At 41.4% G+C, this 27229-nt stretch overlaps 1 protein-coding gene across 1 annotated transcript in view; it reads right to left on the reverse strand.

Moving 5' to 3' along the window:
* Positions 1 to 27229, reverse strand: part of LOC117548690 (brain-specific angiogenesis inhibitor 1-associated protein 2-like protein 1) — a 33345-nt gene that overhangs the window by 1907 nt on the left and 4209 nt on the right. The window contains exons 4-12 of the mRNA XM_034220095.1: positions 22158 to 22219; positions 20290 to 20361; positions 19609 to 19743; positions 14229 to 14381; positions 13277 to 13432; positions 12634 to 12748; positions 11615 to 11831; positions 5913 to 5975; positions 4115 to 4337 (exon numbers count right to left, since the gene is read on the reverse strand). Of these exons, the coding sequence (XP_034075986.1) occupies positions 4115 to 4337; positions 5913 to 5975; positions 11615 to 11831; positions 12634 to 12748; positions 13277 to 13432; positions 14229 to 14381; positions 19609 to 19743; positions 20290 to 20361; positions 22158 to 22219 (1196 nt within the window). The remainder of the gene's footprint in view (positions 1 to 4114; positions 4338 to 5912; positions 5976 to 11614; positions 11832 to 12633; positions 12749 to 13276; positions 13433 to 14228; positions 14382 to 19608; positions 19744 to 20289; positions 20362 to 22157; positions 22220 to 27229) is intronic.

The following is a 27229-nucleotide window of genomic DNA, read 5'->3' on the forward strand; positions in this document are numbered from 1 at the left end:
ATATACAGACTTTTTGGGTCCTAGTACACCCCAGATACAGTGAAAGAAGAAAAGTAAATGGGTCCTGGGGAAAAGGAGGAGACAATCTACCACAGCCTAAATGAATAACTATTAAGGAAACTACAAACAAATGAGTTTGACTTTTTATCTGCAGCTAGAAAAGAAAATGTCTTCCTGTATCTTCATGTGAAACTGATCAGGAATGTAAACACAGGCTGTGCACTACATTAATCCTTAAATACTTTCTTAACTGAATTTAGGTTTTCTGTCAGAACAATCCCATAATGGAATAAACAAATGTGAATGATGCCACAAAATAAAAACAAAAAAAAGTCAGAAATCTAAAAATGATTCACAAAGTATAACGGTGTATACAATATAGATAGTAGTGAATTCATAAATGATGGAGAGATTTCAGACACAGCTCCTGTTTGGTGAGCTGTATATTGTTGGTCTTCCTGGCAGCCTGTCACCCGGTCATCAACCTGCAGTACTGCACAGAAACCACAAGAGGGCAGAAGTGGATCGGAAGACTGATGTCTGTCAGTCTCTCTCTTTGTCACCACTGTTGTTCCCTCTATGGTTATACTAAAGGACATCGTTTCACATCTGTCCTCCTCTTACAGATGTTTGGATTACAAATCACATAGCAACAATATTGTCTATGTTTGTTGACCCTGACTGCATTTTGATGTGATTGATTTCTTTTTTTGTTTGTCCTGCACAGACAGTCTTTTCTATAACCTCGTCACAATCACAATGTTCTGCATATCTCCCAAACTTACAATCTGGTACAATAAATGTTCCCTTCCTGCTGTGCAACCCCTGTTTTCTATAGTCATTCAGCTAATAGACATCAACATAAATGGAGGTCATTTTAGTTAAAAAAGTACAGCACAGTGAACCTTATTCTTAAGTTCACCTCGGGAACAAAACGATCTGAGTCTATGCGTCTCACACCTGTTCAGACAGCATCTGAGTTCAGCGAGAGAACTAAGAATATCTTCACTCTGTAAGACTTTTTTCCGTTCCTCTGCATGGAGATGATCGCTGTCTCCAACATCCTCTTCAGATCTCAATCCCTCACATCTCTGTGTTTGTTCCCATCCTCTAAATATATCAATTCCTGCGAGTCGTTATCTATTCTTCAACGGAAAGCACCGGACCAGTGAGGGTGCATTTTTCTCCTGGTGACAGTGCATTCCAGGGTAACCCCACCTCCCACAGCCCTCCTGTCTCCTCACCCTCTCCTCACCCTCTCCTCCCCCTCCTCTCACCTTTCCTTCTTTGGACCAACCTGCAATATTGAATAAAAGGCTTTGCTGCAACATACAACAATTAGTTTCTTGTCATGTACACGTTTGATAATAGCACTGGGAGAATCAGATTTTGGCTTAAAGTTCAGCTCTATTTATAGCAAGCACAGAATTATTACCAAACTAACAAATAGAAAACAAACGTGCAGTATAATAGGAAAAATAGACTGACTTTCTGCCAGTTTCAGTGCAGAAACACATGCACTACATCACATTAACCCTTATGTCGGCCCTTATTGATACAGCTTATCACCGAAAAGCACTGAAACTCTGACAATAATGTTCATGAATGTTATAGCCAGTCCTTAACTAACCCGACACACGTGCACAAACACGTGCACACACAGCCACCCACTCACACACTGAGCTGAACATAATTCAGTATCAGTCTAACTGTATCAGTGGAGACCTTCATCTATTCTTAGATCTGTGTTTGACATGAAGCATAGTTGTGTGAGTTCCTAAGAATGAAGGGCGGATAAACTTCACTGGAAGCGAGCGCAATTCACCCAGGAAAAAAACATTAGTGACAGGATTATATTGAAGATGGAGAGACAAGGGTGCAGAGGTGGACACACACACACACACACACACACACACACACACACACACACACACACACACACACACACACACACACACACACACACACACACACACACACACACACACACACACACACACACACACACACACACACACACACACACACACACACACACACACACACACACACACACACACACACACACACACACACACACACAACATTACTATAGTATTTCTGCCTGTGTCATGTCGTGTAAAGCAGAGGGTGTGTGTGTGTATGTTTGTCGGACCCTGATGAGCCACAGCATATTTACATTTAGGCAGCAGGGAGGAACTACAAAAGCTTTCACAGAAGGAAAACCACAACTTTGTTTGACGCTTTGCATATTTAGCAAACGAGAGAACATTTGTAGAGTTATGAATATAGCCAAATTGGAATGAGAGGCGGCTGACATAATAAGATGATATAATATCGTAAGGGCAGTGGCGAGCCGTGACTTGTATACCTAGGCCCTCTGACCCCCACCCCTTCCCTCGAGTTATTACGTCACAGCGTATACTTCAGCGGAATATCAAAACAACGGCCCGGGGTGCAAAACGCATCAATGAAAGCGACCCTCTACCACACAAAACAACACCTGTAAATAACCCTATTTGTGTTCTTTGAAATTGAAAACGATATTGCATTGTGTTTGTTACTTTCGTTGCAGTTGTATGTCTTAAGTGTAATTTGGCATGCTTTTATTTTGAAGGCGAGTTAACGCTGTTGACAGGAAGTTGTTGTTGCTATGGAAACAAGAAAAGTTTCACAGCGGGCGGAACTTGTCATAAAGTCCGCGATAATAACACCCACCCATTTAGAGGGAAGATATGATTGGTCAATTGTACTGTCATTTGACATTACTCTCTCGTTCAGTTACTATAGCGGGGCCCTCTGTGAATTCATAGCTGGACCGCCTGGACGTCCAACAGCTCCTCTCTTCACAGTAACTCGCAGAGACGAGCTTCTTTCATTTAACCCTTCACATTCCAACATAAACTGAATAGGCAGATTCGAAGGATTTATTTATTTGGAAATGTTATTTTAAATACAATTAAATCAAGTTATTTTGGTAAAAAAAATATATAATTTGTTTTAATGTTTTTAAATATTATTTTGTAGAATATCTTAGGTCCTCACAGAGGGCCTAGAGGGCCCTGACGGCTCGCCACTGCGTAAGGGAATATTCTGCCTTACCATTGTGTGGCATATTCAAAACAATTTGATACTGAGATAAAGAAAGCTTCATCAATATGAGAGACTACAACTCTCCCCTCTGCCCCAATCACCCTGCCTCGTGATGGCTTATTATCAGCACACCAGGATTATTGTGACAAAGGAAACAAACGTGCTCTACTCAAGCTCTTTATTCATCCCTTACAACCATGTAAGGGTGAATCTTGGATAGCAATTAAAAAAAAATATATATATATATATTTCCTTGATTAAAGCCTGGAGTATCTTTTACATCACATTTCTAACACTCTTTTTGTTTTCTTTGTTTCTCTGTCTTATTCTACAGTTGGTCTTTCTGGCAATCTAAGTAGAGTTCAAATACATCCTTCTTGTTTCTATAACTACATGTCCTGTTCAGGGTCATGGGGGGGGCTGGGAAGGACCCACAATGCCCTGGGAGAGAGGCTGGCATGTTATCACCCAGCTTGCCTTCACTAGGCCAACACACAGACAAGCATGTTTGTTTTACACCTACAGACACTTTAACGTTTTAAAACAACCTGATTTAAGGTCATACAAGTAAGCCGTTAAGTTAAGGCGCTTTTTGAAGTTTCTAGCAATATAAACCTCCTATATAATAAAGGTAAACAAACTGCTTTCTTTATATACAATACAGGAGCTATTCTCCACAATAAGGCGCCATCTTTGCCTCATATTGAGCTAGGAAAATCCCTACTTTAGTTAGCTTTTCAAACATGATATTTATTAATAATACATGTGTGATTAGTTTGTACAAGCAGAGACTAATAATATCAAGAATAACCACTTGTTCGTGACATATCTAAACCACAGAAGTCAGAACTGCCCCGAGTCCTAATGAAATATGTTTTATTGTGTGTCAGAATGTGGTCAGGTGTACGCACACACCCCCCCCCAAGTGTCACAAAACCACATTTCCCCTGGGATAAATAATGGTTTCTGATTAACTGTATTAGACCTAATGAAATGTGAGATAAATGCAACGCGTACTGACCGTGTGATCGGACGAGGAGGTGGAGGAGGCTGCGGAGGGCGTGGGGGAGTGCTGGTGGTTGTTGTTGTTTGTGGCGAGGGGGCTGATGTTGTTCTTGATGGCGTTTTGCTGCGCGGTGTCACTGTAGTCCGCCGGGGGGAGCACCATGGTCGCATCGTCCGTCTCCGAGTCCTGATGGTGGAGGTTGACCACGCTTCTGCTGCGGAGCGGGGCAGCAGACACACTGGAGGAGGACCATAGAGACCATGAAGGAGAAGAAGGGATGAAAGAAAGAGTGGAAGGAGAGGAAGAAGAATGGGAATAGATACAACAATTGTCTCAGTATTATAGAGTAAAATGTAACTGTGCCTGTGGGTATGTATGTATTATTATTATTATGCACAATTATTTGTATTTTTTTGTTTGGCCTGATGATGGCTAACATTGGGTGACCATTTTAGTTTTCACTTCATACAGCATTGAAAATTGCATGAAATGATGAGCTGTTTCGTTTAGTTTTATATATGTTTATGTATGTTTTGTGTGTGTGAGGAACCTAAGAAGAATAGCCAATGCTCATGCTAATAAAGAATAAGAAGAATAAGATTAAAAAAGGGTAGAATAAGACTATTCAATTTAATAATATGCATGAGTCTCCTGGCATGTATGCGTCCTCCTTTTTCTAGTTTCAGAATAAGTTGATTTTAGGCTTATACGCATGATGTTAAACGGAGGGTATTGAATACAGACTTAACCAACAGTAGGATGTCCTTATTAGGGAGAAAAGGACAGGATGTTTATGCTCTGGTTACAGTCTAAACTTCCTGTAGCAGTGTGCTGGCAGCCTCTCTGTGGGAGATCTACATTAAGATCTAATAAATGTATCCAACAGGGATTAGTCTCTTTGAAGAAAAAGGATGGAGTCGTCATGAACCTTCTCTCTGTCGTCAGCAGCAAAATGTATTCATCAGCACAAAACATCCTGTTTCCGGAGATTCTGCTGAGCTTGTGTCCAATTTTAGATTAATTACAAATACATAGATTTCATGGTCATGCATAAGTCCTTAAAAAAACCATTATTTGTCCTCCACAATGAAGGATGAATCTAAATATTGAGAACGTACAGTATGGATGAATTGCAGCTTAATAACAAAAATACTTATGTCCAAACTCATACACAACTCATGGAGTATAATATAAGTCTCATTTATCCAGTTGTATGCTCATTTCTTTCCAAACATACTTTTTTGCTTAAACCTCACTATTTAAAACACTTTCACACTGTTTGTGCCATTAGTGTTAAATAGTGAGGTTTTAAGCATATCTTTGGGAAGAATTGAGCATACAAATGGATAAATGAGACTTAGATAATACTGTAAGAGTTGTCTGAGTGTTTCTAAACTGATGTTTTTATATACTTTTTCAGTTTATCTAACGCTTCCCCATTTAATGACTTTTTTCGCTCTTCTAATCTTCATTCAGCACAGAGGCATGCCAGAAAAACATTGTTTTCTTTAAGAAGTCATTGTAAAACGGAGTAAGTAATCGGTTATTATAAATGAAGTTTTCCTGTAGTGATTTTAAACAGAAAGGTTTCATAAAGCTAAATGTGACTGTGAGAATGTGACTTTAGCACAACAGGAGTCAAAGGTCGAGGAGCGGAAGAGTCCCCCGTAGGATTAGAAAGGTTATCACTAACAGGAGTAACCAGAGGAAACACTGCCAACAATACAGCCGCCTGCAACATGACACCTGCGGGTTTGAGTGTGTGTGTGTGTGTGTGAGTGTGTGTGTGAGCTGGAACATGGGGTCTCCTTACCTGTTGTTATTCACGAGAGGCTCGGAGAGTGCACGGCAGTAAGATGAAGGGAACCAGCCCCTCCTGCAAGACACAAAGAGAGAGGCATGATGACACCAGAGCTCCATCCTCCTGCAAGCTGCTCAGGAACCTGAACGCCTCTCCAGATGATTAGCAACCGCTAACCAGACGATGCAGTGACATATATGATCTTCTTTCCCACATTGTGTATTGCTTAGGTTCTTTAGAGCTATTGTAGTCTCTCTTTTGTTGTTTTTACTGCGTGGATGTAGGCCTATGGTAACTATGGCAGCAAAAAGCAATAATTCATCACGGAAAAAACATCCTTTTGAAAAGAAGCCTCCGATTTGTAAACAGATCATCAAAGGAAACCATTTCAAATGCCTTTATCCTTTTCTGATGGATTTCTAACCGCAAATCTCCCCTGTTGGCTTGGGACTGTTGATATTTCGTCTTTTATAAGAAGCAAAGGAAATCAATGCCTTGAATAAATAAAGGTCTTGAGCGAAGGTCTTATCTCAAGGCTGCTGTGCTGACACACGATTAGTGTTTGTTTATGAGAGACTTAGCAGAAAGTTGTCCGTGTTTGCCAACATCCAAATAACTTCATTATGAGGAGTTCAAAACCATATAGAGAACAATGTGAAGATAGTCCATTATTTAATTAAATGAAAATGCTCCAACAATTTCACACCTTGATGAAAGGTGCTTGAAAACATGTTTAAAGGAATTTACCTGAGAGAATTAATGAGTCACAATCTTTCTCTATCCCGAGCTCATACCAAGGACTGTGTGACATTGAGCTGTTTTGGTACAAGATTGTTCGTTATCAGTGAGTAGCGGGTCAGACTCTCCCTCTGCGTGGATACATGTTAATATTTGCACATCTTGTCTTGAGGGTGGGCGTTTTTTCTTTGTGTTTCTTCGATAAAAAACTCCTTCTGGTAAATACACCTCACCCAATCTCACTTATATTAATAACAGCTTTTATTTATTTAGGGAAGTGTTTTCCACTGCGAACGGGTTCACTGTAACTGTGGCATTTATAAAAACCTTGCTCAAGGACAACTGACCCATATCAGGGTGTTCACCTACTGAGTTTCCTGGACAGGAAGGCTAAACTCTGACAAACAACGATAAGACAACGGGATCAGATGCATGTAGGGAAAGTGAGCATGATGAAATATGCAGTGTAGAAGAGAAACCTGCTTCAATCACACGCAAAACGAAATGTTCCAAGATAGGTAGTTGTGAATTAAACACACATTTGAAATAATAATTCAAATGAATCTACACTGAGACAAATGTATCCGTCCATTGCTTACACTGAATCTGCCATCGTTTTTCAGACACACATAAGCACATGTGCTTATTGTTATGTAGAGTTACGGCTGTTGGACCGAGTGCTCGTGAGGGTGAGACACATTAAGAGGCAGAGCCGCCTGATGACAGGTAATACATCTTTGCTGTTGAAGCGAGTGTGTGTTTGTGGAGCGAGCTTCCCCTGTCAAAGAAGAGCAAGACTTTCATTCATTTACTTTAGGCTGAAGAAAGTTTATCTAGTAAGCAGGAGATAATATCTCATCATTTGGTTTTGGCCTCCAATTGCCCAAGGGGTTAGTACATAATCCTATTGCTAAAGAATTAGAAATAAAACATACATCTTACAGCTGTTAGTTAATATTTTAAGGACTTTTCACCTTTATAGCCCAGTTTAAAACATTAGTCAAAAAAATATAATCAAAATAAAGAAGGTCTAATATGTTACATTACTTTGATGATGATATTAAAATAGTAACAGTACTTATTAACAGTACTATGTAACCTATCATATAACAAAGAGGGATAATGTGCATACTGTATAAACAGTGCTGGGGTGTGTTATTTTATTACTGGTGATCTCTCCGCTCACTGGGCTCCCTCATCCATCCACAGTGTGTGTGGGTGTCTTAATCGATGTAGGTGTTGCCAGGCGAGTTGCTGGGAAACACTCAAAGCTGCTATAAGATAAATGGAGAAACCCGGACGCATGAGCCCCCCCCCCCCCCCCTCTTCAGACGCTCCGATCTGATAAACATGATGATATCAACTTTGTAAGCCTTCAGGAGGTGAAGCAGCAAGAACAAAGTTAGCTGTGCGACAGCTTGGCTTCTTAAAGCAACTCAGACTTCTTCCTTTCTGCCCTTGATCAGTTTTTAAACATCATTTGCCAGGTAATCCTCCCTTGCTAGTGATAAAAGATCAAACCTCATGAATGATTTGAATTCAGAAACTCACTTCTGAGATCACAGATCAAATCCCTGTTTAAGAAGTCGGACATCAGAGCCCTGGGGGGGGATGCAGGTGCATCTCTGAACCTCCCTCTGCCTCGCCTCGCTCTCCTACATCCCCCCCTCAGGCCATACTTTACTTTGATTTCCTTATCAGTGAGTGTTCCAGCTCTGGTAGTGAGCCTCGAGCGTGAGTATGTGCGCATGGAGAGCATATGAATCAGACCGGGGACCATCGGCGAGTCAGGACCAAGGAGTCCAGCTCACGTCAATCAGCTGACCGGTATGAGGACCGAGGAACATGACTGGCATATTCAAAATGATAGAGGATAAAGGACATGAGAGGTATATGAATTCACACCATTTCTTGTCAATATTCTGGAAATATGAGCTTGATAGTGCTGCCCCTCTTAGTTTACTAATTGGTCATTTTGGTAATTTACCGACTAGTTCTTGTTAATGCTTTTCCATGCTAAATGACACATTTGTAAGCAAGTAATACAGTAAGCACTTCACAATGAAACAAACGATTGAAAAAAATGTCTATGATTTTTTTGTGAAGAATTATATCAACTTATCAATAAGAGAACAAACTTGTGCGAGTGTTAGTAGACTTAGCATTTCTTTAGTAGAAGAACAGCCTTATTTAGGTGTATGTAAGTGGTACACCTACATGCAGTGTATCACATATGTAATCATGTCCCTTTGCACAGCATGTGCCCCTGCCCTTTTCATATTTGTGTAATCACAGTCTTTCTTTAGTACCATATATCTGTTTTTAGTAGGGCTGTCAAACGATTACAATTTTTAATCAGATTAATCACAGCTTTAAAATTAATTAATCATGATTAATCACCATTCGAACTATGTCCAAAATATGCCATTTTTTTATGTATATTGTTGTGGGAATGGAAAGAAGGCGGATATATCCATTTAACATACAGTATCTATGTTTATTATAACATTTTCTGCGTGTCAAAATGAAAGACAACCCACACACCTATCAATCATCAAACCGTGGGGTCTTAATTCATTACGTTGTGGTGACCACCTTTAATACACTGGGTTACATAATCCACACATGGAACTAGAGTTGGGGGTATTGTTTCCACACGGACATGTATGTGGTTGTCTATATGTATTGTGTGCCCTCCTGTCTTCTCTCTCTTCTTCCCGGACTGCAACCGGACAACATGTCCTTTTCTACACTCTAATAAATTACCCTTTTGCACCTCCATTGCACCGCCTCCGACTCCCTATCTCTCGGCACTACATTGGTGACCCCGACAGCGTCTTGGGAAGTTTCCGAGACGGACCCGAACACGGCAAAGGAAACTCAGGTTTCTTTCTCGAAATGCCGGGGATTTTTTGGAGTCGACCGTGGCTGCTACAGGCACGCGGACGGAGGCTTGGTGCGCACCTCGCCGAATGGCTGGGGATGTTGCTCGTCATTCCCGCATCTGCCTTCCGACTACAGAGGGGACGATGCACGACCTGCTGGGTAGGGATGAACCCGATTGCTGCCTCGTGGGGTTTCTTCGGGGGTGCGGCTGCACGTCCCAGCTGCGCTAGCTAACGACAACTAGCAGCTAACCACGTTGGCTAACTACGGCTAGCAGCTACCGGTGGCTGCCAGCTAACGGCAACAGCTAACGGCTATTGACCCTTTTGAGTTTTTTTTTTTTTTCTGGTGCCGGAGAGGAGGTTCGACCAGCCGGTTGACCTCAGGTGGACACTCTGACATTTTTCACCACCTCCACGGTGGTTCCAGACGCCACTCACGTTTTCATCGACGCCTGGGTGGTGCACTCCTGGACCCCGTCTCGCCTCGACGGTTTTGGACGTCGCCCATGCTGCCATCGGCCCGTGGGTGGCGCGCTCCGGAGCCTGTCTGGCCTCTCCTGCCTTCCGGGGATATCCAGACGCCACTCACGTTCATCGGCGCCTGGGTGGCGCACTCCTGGACCCCCTCTCGCCTCGACAGTTCCGGACGTCGCCCATGCTCCATCGGCATCCATGGGTGGCGCGCTTCGGGACCCTGTCTGGCCTCTCCTCTGTCCACGGCTCCTTCCTCCCGGGGAGACTGCTCCTTCCTCCAGAGGACCCGGCTCCTTCCTCCCGAGGACTTCATGCCCGCCGCCGCTGTGCCCTCGCCTGCGGCCGGGCAGCGCTCCTTCCTGCTGGGGACCACCGGGTTGTTGACGCCCGTCGCGACTCAGCGACCCGGCTTTCACCGACTGGCGGGTGATGACTTCATTCGCCACGACGCCTACTGCGGCCCCCTTCCGACGGCCCGTTCCATGGCCCGGCCCTCACCTGCAACCTCACCCTCTTCGGCCCCTGTGGTGCTTCCTCCCGGACGCTGGGATTTGTTTGCCATGTTTGGATTCTGGGGGGGCTTGTGTGGTGACCACCTTTAATACACTGGGTTACATAATCCACACATGGAACTAGAGTTGGGGGTATTGTTTCCACACGGACATGTATGTGGTTGTCTATATGTATTGTGTGCCCTCCTGTCTTCTCTCTCTTCTTCCCGGACTGCAACCGGACAACATGTCCTTTTCTACACTAATAAATTACCCTTTTGCACCTCCATTGCACCGCCTCCGACTCCCTATCTCTCGGCACTACAACGTGTTGATTTCTATCAACGGGGGAGTACTTCAGGAAAGTCGACAGAGGCGGCGGCTAGTGGAGTACTTCGTGACCACAGAGTGTGAACGTTGTGATCAGCTGTTATAGCTCAGTTCTCCAGTGAAGGGGGGGGGGGGGGGGAGTCTCCCTCTGCAGCCGGTTGGCGTAGTTTTGGCACAATTCCGTTGTACAGACCGACGTTAACAGCAGCCCTGTCTGTGCACACGGAGACCGACTCTGTCGTCCGGTGATCTAACCGCCTTCTGGAAAAGCTTCACAAGTACGTCGGTACGCAAATGCGCTTTGTGACACAAGTGACGGTACGCATTTCAGATTACGCACATAACCTGCGTACCAGTTATGTGCACCCCTGTACTACAGCAAAAGTATTCTCCGTCGGGACTTCCTGCAACAACACCACGCCGTTATCAAAGATGTTCTATTGAGAAGACGATCACTACGTGACAAAAGTTTTCAAAACCGTGGCTGCTGAAATCAATCTTACTAACTGCTGTCTGTGCAATTTACGCCGCGCGAGTTGGCAGACTTTATTTTGCTTACTTTAACATCATTTCTCATGGTGGGGCTAAGCCATTTCTTGGTATGGGTGTAGCCTACCCCAGCCATACCCTGGCGCTGCCACTGGTGGCACGTATGGGGCGGGCCATTCTGCACATGCGTTAAATGCGTTAAATATTTTAACGCAATTAATTCAAAAATTAATTACCGCCGTTAACGCGATAATTTTGACAGCACTAGTTTTTAGACAAATGCAACACGTGTGGTTCGACTCACTTCCCGCTCTTCTCCAGCTCTCCGTACATCCAGCCGTCCCTCTCGTCGGGGATGAGCAGGGCGATGACGTCCCCCTCGTCGAAGCTGAGCAGTGTTTTGTTGTTGCCGGCGGTGTGGGGGAAGATGGTGCGCACACGAGGCCTCTTCACCATGTTGTTGAGGCCGGTGGCGACGGACATGGACCTGGCAAGATTGTTTTCCTCGCTACTCCCGTGATCTGGGGGGGGGGGGGGGGGGGATGGAGAGCAACAGTGAGAATACAATAACAGACTAAACTAACAGTCTGTGCTAGAGCAAGATGCACATATGCTTTCAAATTGCAGCATAAATTCAATACAAAATATGCTTTGAGTTAGTCCCATTGACATCAACAATGAAATAAGCCAATATCAATCAACACAAATGACTGATGAGGCTGAGGGGCACGTCATTAGTTTAGCAGGTATGTGGTCATAAATCAAAGTACTGAGAAAAAGGTGACATTTGACCTGATGATGGCGCGAGATGCCCAGCCCTGCAGACCCAAGTGTTTACAATTCATCTGGGGGCTATGAGTATCTGTACCATAGCTGAATGGCAATATTTGTTAAGAAAAATCAATTTAAGACAAAAAAACGTCCTCATGGTGGCACCAAAGTATAAATAAGAGAAGAGATAAGACCACCATCTTCAGAATGTATACTCTTGAATATTTGTAGCACATGTAATGCCAAGTGATTGTTGAGATGTTTTAGTCTGGACCAAATAGGTGACAGACACGCATGACTGCATTGCCAACTCTAAAGCATGGCTAAAACCAAAATCACACACGTTTTGATACAACCATATCATCCAAGAACAGATTTCTGTAGTGATGAAAGGGCAGCGAAATGGCAAAGACAAAAGTGAAAGCCAAAGATAAAGGCTATCAGGAAAGAACAGACACCTCTTGCAGTCTGCTCTTGAAAACACAATCTAACAACCACAAAAGCACAAAGGGAGGCGTAAAATGAACACCCTCGCCTGACATATTACTGTACCTATGCTGTTGTTGAGGCTGCTGGGGACACTGGGCGCGTTGTTCTCCTGAGTGAACATGTTGGCCAGAGGACTGGTCTGAGCCTTCAGAGGAGGAGCCGGCGGAGCAGAGATGTTCTGCCACAACAACAACAAAGATAACGTTAGCATGTTACATTTATACAGTGCTAAGAAAAGGAAAGAGAACCCTACATTCTGCATCATTCACGCATAAAATGTTGTGTGATCTTCTTCAAAGCCACTAGAATCGAAAAATACACTATGTGATCTTATACCTCTCAAATAAATGTTTTCCCAACTGATGTCAAATCAACTGAGATTCTATGAAAACCATTTTGAAAAAATAAGTTGTTTAAAATTCCTCCTGTAGAGGAAACATTCAGTTAAAGGAGACCTATCATGCTATATATTTTAAATTTTAAATTGAATTTTGACATTTTAAACATAATGGGTTATATTCATTTGCATATCTCACTATTTTATGCTTTACTAATAAAGCGAATATTAAAAATAATAAATCAAATATTATATTTCAGCAAGTTATTTATATCAACTCTTTATCTTAAAGAACAACATTCTCTTTTGAAAAGTCCATCTTGAGATATTTTGTTTGTCTCTTTTGTCCCGTCCTCTCTCCCATCTTACCACACTGTGCCGTGACGGGGAGGGGGAGGGCATGGGCGTGATGGAGACGGGGGTGCGCAGTCCCTCGATCATGGTGAGGACCCGGTCCGGCATGTCGGAGGCGTCGCTGCACTGGTCCTGCCAGCTGTTCAGCTTCGCCGTCAGCATCTCTCTGGCCTGGGCATGGACACAAGGAAATATATTAAAAGAAGACATGAGTAATTGGGCACATTTGCACACATTTTCATTGCTATGGAAACATAAGGCATGGCAAGGCAAGTATATTTTAGATCTAGGAATAAATGTGTTAACGTGATGTTTTGGTTAGATTTTAAACTGTTGAATGTTTTCTCTGTACATATGGGGTCCAAAACTAGCAAGCCACATGCATGTTTGGGAGCAAATTCATTTTAGATGCTACACAAATATGGCCAGGATCCGTAGGATTTTCGGAATACTGGGTTGCAGTCTAGAATTTTCCAAAGGGGGGTTCGTTTAGCACGAAACACTTGAAATAACTAAAGGATAAGTTAAAAAAGAAAGTAGAAAGAAAGTGAGGTCAAAGAAAACTATTTCTGCTAAAAAGTTAGCAATGATTGAGAGTCAGACCTAAACATTTCAGATGTGTGTATCTCACACTGCACTGTAACTTTTATTCATGTACCTTTGGTATTCATGTTTTATTTGCTTTTAAATAAGTCTTTTTAAATGCCATTTTATAAATGGTTTCTTAATGCTCTTAATGTCTTTCATTTTTGTAAAGCACTTTGAATTGCCTTGTGTTGAAAGGTGCTATATAAATAAACTTGCCTCTGTAAGGTACAATGTGATATACTTAAAGTTAACATTTGGGTGATATATTTGACCTCATCAATTCAACCCCACATTAAGTCTAACATAAATATAGCTTGACTCCATCGCTGCAAAAGACAGAAAGGAGCTCTTGATTGTGACATAATGAGAGGAGGAGTACCTTCGCATGGAAGGCGGCGTACTGGTAGGAGAACAGGCAGTGTTTGTCCACCAGGAAACAGAAGCGTCTCTTCTCCTCCAGCAGAGCCTCCTTACAGCCGTCTGCGATGAACAGCTGCATGTCCATCTGACGGCTTGTCAACGTTTCCAGGCACTGAAAACAAACAAACAAGTCAAGTTTGATGGATCCAAATCAATTGGTTTGTCTTTTGTTGTGTCTTATCTCCGACGACAGAGCTGTAAGTCCTCTCACTGCTGATATGTACACACAGCCAACAAGGGCGAGTGACATGAGCAGGGCTCCTTTCTGATGTCCTAATCTCTCTCCTTCAGGGGGAGGTGTGATTGGACAGGAGTTTACAGTATTGATAGATTAGGCTGCGTTTGGTGTTCAGTGAAAGGAAGGAGGAAAAGGGGCCAGCATATATCTTATCTACACTGACAGCCTGGGATTATTAAAAGGTCAGAAGGCCACTTTACTTACACTGGTGTGTGGCCCTTTTTTGTATTCTTCTTCTTTATTATAAGCTTTGATTTGATATTTGTATTTTGTGATTAAAGAATCAAATAAATAAAGCTTCATACACACTGATTTCAAGTAACATTACTTAAGTATATGTAGATATGAGTGAACTGATTTCAGAAGAGTGGTTTCAAGAAAAAAAGCAACCATTACTGTATGTATTACTGTACTGTATGATTATTATTAAGGGCCGTTTGTGAGTATTTGCTTAATTTACTAGCATAAAGCTATTGAGTGGATTTGAATGTTGGCCAATGCATTGCATTTATGATGATTTTCGAACCACTTGTCCACATAAAAAAATGCATTTCTTTCCAAAATGATGAATACGTAATACAGCCAGGACCCCCAAATAAACCAGAATAATTGGATTTCTTTAAAAATCGTCTTTGTCCCTGATCTTTTTCTTAAAGCTACATACAATATACCTATTGTCATCCTTATCCAAGTGGCTGTAGCTGGCACGCCTTTAACTGTTGTTGATTCAATGGCACACACCCTCTCTAACATGCTGAAGGCTTTGTTTACCAGTTTACCTGGTTGGTAAAATGCATTTTTTTTTTAGGTAAAAAAGTTCAGATTTACATCTACTATGTAAACCTACTGTAAGCCCAAAAGCACATTTCACATTAACATTTGCTAGCCATTTGGTATTAGCATGTTAGTAAGTTGAACCAAAAGAGCATTATTTCATGCCCTCACAAACGGTGCAGAAAAAACATCACTAGTGAAGTATTTCTCTAAAAACAGCCAGAGATGATCTGCAAAAACAACATTATCTGAGTCCACCTGTGTGTGCCTTCAGTGGCAAAAGCTAAGTGACCCTGAGCAGAGGTGATATCATCGCTGTGCAAACAGTGATGTCTGTCCGCCTGACTGAATTTGATTCTGTCTCTCTAATGCCAGGAAGTCCTTACATGAACCCGACCATTTACAGTTGGCATCTCGCTCGAAACTTGATGCCATGATAACAGCCGCTTCTCTGTGGCTTCATGCCAACAAACAAGCAGATTCAAATGTCTGAAGCATTCGAACGCACCTACACAAACAACAGCAGAAATATTTGTTCTTGTTACTGCCCATGTCACCCTGCTGCTATGAGGACAATCTGTACTGCAACATAATCATCCACTGATTACGTGATCGATACGCATTGTGTGACACTGAAGGCGGATCAGGTTAATGAGAGAGAGAGCTGTACAGTAAACCAGAGATCTTTACTGTGCTGAGATCTTTACCTGACGTTATGTTGGTCAAAACTTGGTGAATTAATTGGTTGCATATTTGTTGTGATAAGTACAAATGACTGCCAGTACCTGTGTTAAATCTATTTATACCAATCATACATGTGCAGGAAAAGATATCTGTTAATACAACAACATTTTATCATAAATGTAAAAATAATATATTTCAATACTTTTCCTTGGAGAGATAAATTGATGTGTTTCCAACGGATCTACAGGTTATCTCAGTGGAAACATTTCAAACACCAAATATCCAACGTATTAGTTGAGTTAATAGAGATCATAAATGAATTACTGCCCTCTAAATTGTCTGAAAAATGCATGCAAGTGCTTTTAATTATTTTTCTAATCTTGCGTTTTGTTTTGGCGAGACATACTGTTGCAATTCACGGCAATTAGGATCATTTGAATGGAATGTAATTAAGGTAGAAACAGAGAAAGAAGGGAAGAGATTGAATACCTTTGCACTACTACTGTAGAGGTGGGTGGCATAATGTGTACTAATAAGTGGACACACACACACTTGTATATATATATATCACTCTGTGAATCTGTCATCACAGCAGCAATGTTGTTGCTATGGACAACAATGTGTTACTATCAGAAAGAACTTGTGAAGGGTGGCAACAGAGAGAGATAAGACTTAAATAGAAAAACGGATTTATAAACAAAACAGCAAATCACACGTTCCCTGTTTGACACGTAAGAGCCTTGATAAACATCTCTATCTTTTTTATTTCAAGAGTAAGCGTTTGTTTTAAAGCGTCCTCAAATCAATTGTTTGTCAGTTGTGACAGCACTCTCTTTTAAAAAAAAAATCCTGTCTGCTTTCATTCTTTTATTTTGAAATGTCTTTGGTGTCTGGTGAATCCCCTGTTGCTGTGAACTCCTGCCTCTCAGCCCTGACACCCTCTCTGTCTGTCTGTCAGTCTGTCTCTGTCTGTTGGTGTCTAAACCCTAATACCTGGCTTCAAAGGAGCCCAATTCTGCTCCTTTTCAGGTTGTGTGTTTTGCCTACTGTGACATGTTTACCTGCTTTAATGTTCAAAAAGCCCTTTATTTTCCTCATACTGCCTGTGCTGCAGCACCTCTTTTCACCCTCTGTCTGAAACCAGAGCCATATCTGCTCCGATTGGTTAGCTGGCCAGCTCTATTGTGATTGGTCAACCACTGAGAGATGTCCTGCCCCTTAGCCTATCACGTACAATGTGTTTGAGCGCTAGCCAATAGAAGCACGGGTGATACATCTTGATGTCATGCGGTTACGGAGCACACAAAGGAGTCCAATGGAGGCGTTTCAGGCAAAAACCTAAATAACACACTACAGGGGAGGGAAAACCCCAAAACCATAAATCAGATAAATGAGAACAAACTCATGTCTTCTTTGGAAGTTGAGGCAGAAACACAACAAGGTGAAGTAGCGATATGTTGAATGGGAAAGGCTTGTGGATCCTTAATACGACAAAGGAATGAAAAAGCATAAAGAGAAGAATACTGGAGAAAGGAGTAAGGAAGCCTTTGATTTGTAAGGAACAAAGAGTTCACCGTATTTTCAAATTTCATGTAAAACATGTCAAATATATTTCATCTTTAGCAACCACCTCAGTTGTTTTAACACTTATTTATATGCAATTACATTGTTATATTTGCTCAAATCACCACAGAGTCTGCAACTCTGTAATTATCAAGTACTCCGATTTATTTTCTTAAACAATTATTAAACAATACATTGACCCCAACCCAAAAGCAAAAATGAAGAAAAGTTTCTCTATTTACATATTATGATATATGACACTAAGAAAAGCAGCACATCTTAACATTTATGATAGTGACAGCTGTCTGCAGTAATCCGGGAGGCCATCACTCCTCAGGGTTTATTCTTTATTCATGTGTGTCTCAGTATGTTTTATGTGTCTTATGAGGATGTCTTAACTTCCCTTGGCATCTATGAAATATCTTTCCATCTGATTTTAGCTGAAACTCAGGAGCGTTTTGCATTCCTTTGATATTAATGCTTGAAAAGGACCTTAATAAAGGCCGATCATGTATCTGTCGATCAGATAATTGATTTATTGACCAATCACTTCAGCTCTAGTTTATAGCATACATTACAAGTGACAATAATGTAAGTCAGTCTATATACCTGGAGAAAGGGATTTGTTTTACTATCAAGTACGTTTTTTATGGGATATAATACATCAAAGTCTTTGTAGAAGGTTAAAGCTGCAATAAAACTATATTGGCGATATCATTCCTCGTGTAATTGCTTTTAGGTTGTTTCTCTCTTCTACTGTGCCAAGCCAAGCCAAGCCACCCACCCACCCACCCACCCACCCACACACACACACACACACACACACACACACACACACACACACACACACACACACACACACACACACACCACACACACACACACACACACACACACACACACACACACACACACACACACACACACACACACACACACACACACACACACACACACACACACACACACACACACCACACACACACACACACACACACACACACACACACACACACACACACACACACACACACACACACACACACTTCAGTGGACATTACATTGACTTACATGCATTTCCTGGAGACTTATCCTAAACTTAACCATAACCAACACGTGCCTAACCCTAACCCTCCATGTTTATGGAGGTTTTTAATGTTTTTTTAAACACCTATCTACTAAGAGCCAGTGCACCACGCATGGGGCCTGCGCTCTTCCCCAACCTAACCAAGTCTTCACCCTAAAATTAATGATTCCCCTCATGGGGACCTCCAATATGTCCCCATAAGGGAGGCGAGTCCCCACACGTGACTGTGTAAACAGATTTAGGTCCCCACAAGTATAGTAATGCTAGGCCACACACACACACAATTAAACTTAAATAAACGTGACTACACAGTCACGGTTATGTCATCTTTAGGTGACTGTAAAGACTTAAGAAGTGATTAATTGAGTAAAACAAAATCTGAGTAACTTATTTCCAAAGCTACATATTACACACAGATTGGGACAAAACACTTTTTTTAGTGCATCAATGCCTGTGTACATTTGAATACAGAGAGGGCTAGATGAAAATAGTTTGCCAAACTTAAGTTCTAGACATTGTCAATTTGGCCATAGTTATTTGTTTTATCATTTTCATGCCGAATGAGTAATTTCCAAGAAACCAAAGAGAATATCTTGTAGAGATATTTTAGAGAGAACTTTTAATGAAATCAACTCATGTTTGTGTGTGTACTTTTATCAGAGTGAGTGCGGGTGAAGTGAGGTGGTGTGAGAGAGAATTGCATGCGGGTGTGTTCATGCAGCGGACAAAAGAAGCCAACAACAAACAGATATTCTCCTGCATGGCTGCACAGAAGCTGCACTTGGCACATTGTCCCCAACTACTGTTACACCGCCTTGCTTCTCAGGTGTCAAGGTTTGTGAATGAGTGTGTCTGTGCAGTTATGTCTATGATCATATAAAGACGTCTGTGTGTGTGTGTGTGTGTGTGTGTGTGTGTGTGTGTGTGTGTGTGTGCCAGTCAGCTTCAGGCATGATATGTCACGGGTCTGTCTGTGTGTCTCGTCTGTCTCACCTCGCTCTCCTTGTTCTCGTACTTGTTGGCGTTCTTTCCTTGACTCTTCCTCCTCAGCTTCTTCAGGTCTGACTGCGACCTCTCCAGAGAGTCCTGCTTCATCTTGTGCTCTATCTGGTACCTCTTAAACGTGGCCTGGTGCAGAGGAGAGACACATGTGAATTCAAAAACATGTATACCAATATACAAATGTCTAAGGATTTGGTGAGAAGGTCATCTATGTTTTTGAAAGTGTACTTAACAGCAAAAACTAAACAAACAGTATATAAAAATACTTTATATGGTAGTCTCATTATACAAGGATTCGAATAATTCACATGATTTATTGTTACAGGAACAATAGCTCGTGTTGTTTTGGCAATGGAAACCTTAAGTCTCAATGGCGCAATAAAAGTATAAAAAAAAGACATAAAACAATGAAAATAGTGCAAGAAGAAACAGAAATAGAAATAAAATAGTGCAAGACAATAATTTAAGTAACCAATGTGCAAGAAAATGCAGACATAAGTGCAGTGGAATAAAATACAGCTAGTAATAACAAATAAATATGTGAGCTGTCAACAGACAATAAACCTATGAAGGTGAAGAAGCTTCACAGGAGTTTAGCAGTCATGAGAGATATGGATCGAGAGCTGCTGCCAAGAACAGCCACACAGCCACACACACACACACACAACTCACTGTCATGTATTTGACGTCCATGTCAGTCTTTCTCTCCAGCTCGGATATTATCTCCCTGTGGAACCTCTTAAACTTCAGGCGAGGGGGAGGAGGGAGCCGAGAGGGGAAGAAGGCATTGTGATTAGACACTTGATGGGAGGAAGAGGTGAGATAGTTTGTCAGTTTTTGCTGGGGGTTTGAGAGCCAAGTCTGAGGTTGCGCTTATGAATGAGTCAGATACAAAGCGTGGGAAAGCCCACAGACTTTTCTCGTGCTCTTCTCGTTAGTGTGAGGGTGGCAAAGCACTTCCATGTAAATTGGAAGACATTTGGCAAAACTGTTTTCTATAGCTTGTGAGACTTCAGATGTCCCACAAGATCATGTGATTTGAGAGGATGTTGGAGGAAAGTTAAGTTGCAATAGAAGTTCCAAGATAAGAAGAACTCTGGTTACCTGATTAAAAGAGACTCTGAATTCGGATTTCCTTTAATGTCATTATACATGTACAACAAAATTACAAAAAGGAATCTTATAAGGACATAAGGACGGAAACAAATAAAAAGCACTGAAAAGGGCTTTTTAAAAAGCAGGAAAAGTATTTTGGTTTTTTAAAACCTTAAACTACAATGTGTATTTTCATATTGCTTGTATTGAACCGACTGATTTACAGCTGGTACTTTTTTACACCTGTTAACCTTCAAACTTGAACATGTTTTTTATAAATCTTGAAAATTCAATTTAGAAAGAATGTAGCTTGACGGTTTAGAGTTTTGAACTCAAAAGTTGACTCATGTGAGGCATGTATTTTGTTTGTTTGTTTGTATGGGAATTCTTTATAAAAGAGTCAAATAATACAAGTTTGGTAAGATGGAGTTGTTTTTAAACCATTTCTTATAGAATGTGCAGAGTAATTACTTTATTGTCAGGTAAACCATCAAGGTGATATACAATTATTTGTACCCTAATAAAGGATTTTGGCCATCGTGCCCACCCGCCTTGCTGAGATGCAGCGGCGGCGCCCACATGTTCAGAATGACCTCACACAGAGGACCACTGAGACATTGTCCCCCACAACACACACCCTCATCGAAGTCTGTGAACCTTTTCTTCCATTGATTCCTCTGACCTCGAGTCGATGCTATGACTCAGAAACTGGAGTCCATTTACAAGTCAACCCACTCACTGATGCTGTTTGCAACAATGTCTCAGAGGAGTGCCTCGCAACTTTCCCGCCCCAAAGTTAAGATTCAATACTTTCTTTTTAATCTCTGGCGTTATTTATTCTCTCAGGCACAAAGCTTGTGCAACCTTTACATTTTTGATTTTTTACTGAGGGCTTGATTAACAATGTAAAGGTTATAAATTATATCATGTCTAAAAACGATTCAATCGATAAAGTAGTTGAAAATGAATTGAATTGAATTATGAATAAGCGATCCAGCACAGCTCTGTTGTTAGCGTGCAACAACCTAAATGAGTCTCTACTCAATGCAGTACATTCTAACAGCTCCAGCTGCTGTTTTTCCCGGGGCATGCTCAGACCTGCCCCCTGTTCTCCGAACGAAACCAACAGGTGCTCCTACAAACCAAACCTGTTGTTTCCCTTCCTCAACCACGCTCTTGTATTGTCCATGGAGTTACTGTAGGTGGGGAGGGAGGGGAGGCAGAGTCTCCCTAAAAAAGGTGGGAGGAGGAGAGAGAAAGCTACTAGCTGACTGTGTTATAAAACTTAAGGAGGTACTGCTTTCTGTTGTCATGGAATACACCAAGCAACAGGCTCAAAGAGTCTGACTAATGACATTTAGGTGAGGCAATAGTTAAGGAGGAATAAGATTACAATGGAATTTTTAAGGAAGCATTTTGTGCATAAAAACTTATCCAACACTCACATTTTCTTCCAGCTCAAGATTAACCTTCCTGTGGACCTCTGAGATGTCCATCAGCACTACACCTGAAACACAGAGAGAACAAGAGAGGGAGAGAGAAAGACAGGTTACATGTCTGAAGAAAGCCGGGGCAGAGGTAATGCAATTGTTTGGCTTCCCTGAAAAGAATACATTATGTTATCTAAAAGGTATTGTGTGGCACTGACAATAATGTGCAATGACAATGAGCACAATGCATACACTATACATACTACAAACAGACTGTATATGAATGAATGCATCGCTGAGAAATATGCATGTCAAATGCAGCCTCAAAAACCATCAACTGTCAGCAGCTACAGATTATATAAATAAATACATGTGCCTGGACCAGAAAAACTGGAACACCCACCGCTCTGCAACTCAACAAGAGCTCAGATGGCAGGCTGCCACGAATCATAACCTTCTGTGGATCAATGTTGCTCAAAAAGGCAATCAAATTAGGATTATGAAACACAAACATATGGAAATGTGTAATTCATATTTTTGACCTCTTTGCAGTACACATGTCCTTTGATGATTTCAAATCCTCAAAAATCCTCAAAAAAAAAGGAATTCTCTTAATTGTTTTTCATAAAAACACAAATTCAACAATAAATAAAAAACAAGGAGAAATTATTCTCACTTTCAAAGTTCATATTTGTATGTTGTGTCTCTACTGTGACATGTTTTAATGTTCAAAAAGGTCTTTATTTTTCTCATACAGCCTGTGCTGCAGCACCTCTTTTCCCCCTCTGTCTGAAACCACACTCTGCTCTGATCGGTTAGCTGGTCGGCTCGGTTTTAGTTGGTCAACCCCTTAGAGATGTCCCGCCACTTAGTCTATCATTTACAATGTGTAAGAGCGCTAGTCAATAGAAGCCAGAGTGTTACATAGTGATGTAATTATGTCACAGAAGTAACAAAAGGAGACCAATGGAGAAACTCCCTCTCGAGGGAACTTTGGGTTATATTTACAAGTCTGACAGGTTTGTCGCCTTTGCAGACCATTTACACAAACAACTATTACACATTACAAGAAAAGGAAAACCACAGAAAGCATAATAGGGCCTCTTCAACACTGTTATAAGACTAGCAGTTTATCAAATGATATCAAACAACAAATCCATTTGCATCTCTACTTTGAGCCAGATGGCCTACATGCCGACTGGTATCTGTTTTTAACATATTTTCTCTGGCCTGGATAGTGGAGCTTGCAGATTGAAAATATGTGTGTGTGTGTGTGTGTGTGTGTGTGTGTCCCTTTGATAAAGAAGTGTTTAACACCCTTCAGAAGTTGAACAATGTGTGGAAAAGACTATTCTGCTCACTTTTCATAGCACAGATCGAGATTTCATTGTTTTAAACAAAGTAAAGCGGTTTTATCTCGTATGAAGCAGTGAAGAATTTGTAAGACAGTGCTTTAAACAACATGTTTAATGTACATCGCTGATCAAGATATAGTTAGAATTGTATTAAAGTGTACGTTTATCTGTCAACAGGATGATGTGTTATCTTAGATATAAAAAGCAGGGTGCAAATCTTCAGAATGGAAACTTGATACAGGATGTTGTGACTTTTTCCCGCACTGAGCTTTTCCCAGTTATTTTCCATGCACAGACAGTAAATATCAACACAAAAAACCTTCCTCAGCAGTACAGCTGCACTGCACACAGGGGTGTTGATAGTGATGTAACCTTGAGACATTTGTTTAAAAAAATCCACAGTACAGATACATCTGCTTACACTTTAAAGCACATAACAGCTAATGCGTCTGTAACCAAGAGAAGACCTGGGAGGCATTGGCTCTGTGATTAAACAGCACTTTAATGCGAGTGGTTTCCTGTTTGTATATGCTGTAGACCAATGTTGCAACAGATGCTAAGAGGAGCCTCCCAGAAAGGTTTTTTTTAACAAAAGAGAACAGCTATCGTTATCCTCTCTGTTCTAATTCAATACATCAACCTGTCAATATTAAAAGATAATAGTAGTTTCATTAGAGGTGGCTGCCATGACAGATGTCCAATAGGGTGCCAGTTGGATGTATCACCGTGTCCTGTACATTCATCAGCATGTAAACACTGGCCTTCCCCGCTCTGTCTCTCCACACCTTCACTGCCCCACCTTGCCTCGCAGCGAGACTGCCTCCTTCACTCAGCGCAGTTCAAACAGCTCAGCAGATAAAGGCCAACAGATCACCCCCTAAATCTGCCCTTTGACAGAGCAGGAGTAAAAAGACTGAGCAGTGACTGGGATAAGAAGGGAGAGAAAGTGTGTTTTAGAGGTGTACAATGAGACAGGATAAGTATACAGTTAGTATTAAAGATAAAAGATTGCTACAAGGGAAAAATATGGCGTCAATACTTATGACATTAAATTAGAAAGTGAGACGAATAGAGGCATATGATTATCCAAGTCCACCAGATGTATTAAAAGAATGCTTGGTTTAAGCAAACGTGGCACTAAGATGGCCAGGCTTACTACCCAGGACTGAATGTGTGACACATCCGACCTGGAAGTCACCTTATCTTGCAATAAGAACAACGTAATCTCCGAAACGTGAGCAGGTTCGGTAAGAGTCAAATACCTGACAGACTGGTTTATTTGTACAACGCAAAAAGTAGTGAGTCATCAAATTATCACTGTGTCTGAATAATTAAATCAATATGTGTTGAGTTGCTAATACGTGTTAACGTCACAGGGATCAACGTGTTTTTCCCAGTAGTTCACTCTCATGAGTTTATTGTTGTCGCCGTCTGTACAAAACGTTACCAAGCAACAGGTGTTTCTCCATCGAGCAAGGTGTGAGGGCAAAAGTGTGTCACGATGTGGATTACACCAGTACAGTCCACCGCCATTAGCTAACAAAACCAAGCTGAGATAAACCCACACAATACAGACGGGCTGCCTACAGAGCAGAGCACAGGCTGTAAACAGGCTGTACGCTGGAGCTGTTTTACACTCGCTATGACTGGAGGGACAGCGGTTTCTCACACACAAAAGATAGCAACTGACAATTTAGCAGCTTGACTGAAAAGTCACTTACTTTAAGTGTAACTTTTTGCTCTTATATTAGGATTGGAAGAGCCATACAGTTTGAAAATGTGAAATTGTACGGAGGTAAACGATGCAAGCAAGGAGATCATCAGAAACCATTATTATAGGTGCTCCGTTTCTACACATAGGTAGGCAGCAGAACACCTACAGTAAATGTGTGTCCTTAATGCACTGTAGTTCATCTCACAGTGTCAGTGATTGCTGTTTGAATACCACTTACCGATTCAAATCAGTTTTACCCTGCCTCTAGTGAAGGCGTAAATCATGCAGGAAAACATGCCATGTTCTGTCACGTCTTCATATAGGACGGCAATAGATAAAATAAATCTGTCTGTGGGCGTGTTTAACAGGGAGAGACTCGACCTTCTCAGTATGAATATAAACAATGTTGATTGCAACAGATAAAACATATATTTTTTCAATCTTGATGGCGTAGTACAATGTAGATTAAATAAAGTAAAATAAAGAAAGTCTGACAGTGAAATAAACTGTGAATAAATAGCCCTTACTTTGAGTTAATATTGTGAACAATATTTTGCTGGTAGCATGGTCAACAGTTCCTACACTGTTTTTGAATTTCGCCAAAATAATCCTGGCATGGGAGGGAGCCATCTGACACATCATGCAAACATGTTTGGATTATGTAAAGTGGGCCTAATGCCATTTGAGCAGGCAAGGACCTTCAAAGGACAGTGTGTGTGTGTGTGTGTGTGTGTGTGTGTTTGCTTCTGTGGGGGTGTCTATACAAGCATCTGCAAACCCTTGCTGCTGAAAAATGGCCAGGATTGGATAGGATTCAACTCCCTGTGGATAACTAAATGCTGCATGGTCAGGGTGTCTCACAGGCTGTTAGACGCAGTTACAGGGTCCTTGTCATATTTCTCTGAGGAGGCCAACAACATATTCAGCATCACTCAGTTTCACCTCAGATACAGTTAGAAGGATAGAACGAGAGAATACAGCGAACATCCTGGTGCTTCAGATCTTAAGCCATTCGCCATGTTTGACCAGAGAAGGAAACAAGTCAGAGGCCTGAGAGCTTGAATGAAAGAGCTGTTGACATTTGAACTCTTGGCAGAGGAGGAAGAGGAGGAGGAAGGAGACTAAAGGAATTGAAGGAAGAAGGTAGGAGGGTGAGGTGCACTGGTCCTCCAATGCCTCTCAAGAGTATCTGGTTTCTGGTTGGCTTCACGTCACTGCAGCTCAGGTTTCTGACGGGGCTGCTTCACTACATCCACGAACACACTCAGAAACAAGACGCGGACACTATTTATTCTTTATGAAACACCTATTGTTTATAGCAGGAAATTCAGCTTAGTTATCATTCCCATGTTTGTCTTGGAATCCACACCGTGGCACGGGTCTTACATCCTGGCTTGTTATGTGATGACAAACTCCGGTTATACAGTAATGCATTACAGGCCTGCTTGATTAGATGAGATGACCGTTTCTACATAATCCTCCACAATGACTAAGACTAAACTAAATCTGTCATGGGACCAGTGTGTGTCTCTGATGCAGGGATTAATGTGTGTTGTGTATCCAAAGGTCAGAGGTGAGCCTGACATCATCGCTAATGGCATTACAACTGTTTTGTAATGCTAACAGTGTGCCTACGTCACCCCCACTGTTAATAATTTACAGTTTTTATTATCAGATAAAGTCAAATGAATAGTATAATGTTTTTATTTTGAATTTAAGTTGATTATTTTATTACTTAGGTGGTCTGTGATCATAATCAGCAGTTTGTTTGTTTCCCTATCTTCATTTCCTGTTCCCTTCCTATTACAGAAAGCATTATCCAAGCTTTACTTGCCACCAAAGGACTTGATTTACTGAACAATGCTCCAAACAATGTCCTCTTGCAGTAGGAAGTTAGGAACCAACAGCAACGTTTGAAAACATGGGAGTAGTTAATACAGATGTGCTTTCATTAAGCAATTTGGGGTAAAACATCCATTAAAAGGTGGCAATGTTTCATGACATCCCGATTTATTTTT

Source organism: Gymnodraco acuticeps, unplaced genomic scaffold (assembly GCF_902827175.1).
Source record: "Gymnodraco acuticeps unplaced genomic scaffold, fGymAcu1.1, whole genome shotgun sequence".
Classification (NCBI taxonomy): domain Eukaryota; kingdom Metazoa; phylum Chordata; class Actinopteri; order Perciformes; family Bathydraconidae; genus Gymnodraco; species Gymnodraco acuticeps.